The sequence below is a fragment of the Procambarus clarkii genome, chromosome 18 (assembly GCF_040958095.1).
Source record: "Procambarus clarkii isolate CNS0578487 chromosome 18, FALCON_Pclarkii_2.0, whole genome shotgun sequence".
Classification (NCBI taxonomy): domain Eukaryota; kingdom Metazoa; phylum Arthropoda; class Malacostraca; order Decapoda; family Cambaridae; genus Procambarus; species Procambarus clarkii.
In genome coordinates, this window is record NC_091167.1 from 5,922,811 (window position 1) to 5,924,576 (window position 1,766).

Sequence of the window (1,766 nt, forward strand, 5' to 3'; positions counted from 1 at the left end):
ATAGTGTGTGGGGGTCACTGAGGTATGGCAGGCGTGGGGCACTTGTGTATAGTCGCTGTTGATCATCGCTGTATACTGGGGGGAAGCCAGTGTTTTATAATGTATAGGTAGTAATGGCGTAATATAGTTTGTGGGTGCTTGTGTTTGATTGGTGAGAGCCACTGTTGTATAGTGAGTGGGAGGTCCCGGTGTATGGGAAGAAGGAGATAATACTAACGTGTTGTACTTGGGCCTTTTGGGTTGGGTAGAGGGGACAGGAGGCTTAGGTAATATTTGTCTGAGTTGATTGTGGATGGCTGGGGGAGGTTGATGAGGGACGGCAGGCCAACTTGTTAACGGCCCCAGTGTGGACACTTGTGACGGTCTAGTAGTAGGCGGAGCCGGTGTAGACAGGTGAGACGGTCTAGTAGTAGGCGGAGCCGGTGTAGACAGGTGAGACGGGCCAGTGGTAGGCGGAGCCGGTGTAGACAGGTGAGACGGGCCAGTGGTAGGCGGAGCCGGTGTAGACAGGTGAGACGGTCCAGTAGTAGGCGGAGTCGGGGTAGACAGGTGAGACGGTCTAGTAGTAGGCGGAGCCGGTGTAGACAGGTGAGACGGTCCAATAGTAGGCGGAGCCGGTGTAGACAGGTGAGACGGGCCAGTGGTAGGCGGCGGCGGTGATGTGAACACTGGAGACAGGCTGGGAGGTACATTCAACTCCTTGCTTGGTCTGAAAGTATCGTTACGAAGAATGTAGAGAACTTGTACCTGGTCACGATTCAACATATTTACAGAGAAATATATTCAACATAAGCAGTCAAGATCTATGGAAAGCTGATAACAATACAGTTAACAGTTACATTCTAGAAACTTATATACATCATTAAGAAATACTTTTGGTAATTGACTTACTTGTTGAACGCTGGATGTCGAGCAGGAAGAGGAGGTGCCTGCTGCTGTTGACTTGTTGAGCCAGCAAGAAGAGGTGCCTGCTGCTGTTGACTTGTGGAGGCAGCAGGAGGAGATGCCTGCTGCTGTTGACTTGTGGAGGCAGCAGGAGGAGGTGCCTGCTGCTGTAGACTTGTGGAAACAGCAGGAGGAGGTGCCTGCTGCTGTTGACTTGTTGAAGTAGCAGGAGGAGGTGCCTGCTGCTGTTGACTTGTAGAGGCAGCAGGAAGAGGTGCCTGCTGCAGTTGACTTGTGAAGACAGCAGGAAGAGGTGCCTGCTGCTGTTGACTTGTGGAGGCAGCAGGAAGAGGTGCCTGCTGCTGTTGACTTGTGGAAGCAGCAGGAAGAGGTGCCTGCTGCTGTTGACTTGTGGAGGCTGCAGCATGTGGAAAAGCCAGACGAAAACGTCGTCGGAATCCTTGGTTGAAGGTTTCTGGAGCAGCTATGATGAGACGACTGCGGTGAAGCAGGTCTCCAACTCGCTTCCTTACACGAGATAAAGGCACGTCTCTTATGCAGGAGGGCGACCGTTTCATGAGCTCATTCACTGCCTCATGTGTAGACACACAACCTGTAAATATCGTTCTTGTATAAACTCATATTCTGTACTATTAATTCCCGTGGTCGTTCACACACAGCAATAAAGAATTCCTACAAGAACAAACGAGACCACACTCCTTGCTCAGCACACACTCTTTACTTACAGGTGTCTAAACAGTCTAATTAATTTGTCACTCAGAAGGTCTAAGTGTAAACATTCCGAGAGTTCTGTCAGTATATTCCTGCTGTCATGTAAAGTGACTAAGTGAACCCTTCTTAACAAGGTATACTTCGTTCAG

The 1,766-nt window shown here is 50.0% G+C and overlaps 1 protein-coding gene across 1 annotated transcript; it reads right to left on the reverse strand.

Annotated features, from left to right (window-relative positions):
* Positions 1 to 887: 887 nt before the first annotated feature.
* On the reverse strand, positions 888 to 1,463 carry LOC138365906 (protein IWS1 homolog). The gene has a single exon (XM_069326619.1). The coding sequence runs from the start codon at positions 1,461 to 1,463 to the stop codon at positions 888 to 890; it is 576 nt and encodes a 191-aa protein (XP_069182720.1).
* Between the last annotated feature and the right edge of the window lie 303 nt (positions 1,464 to 1,766).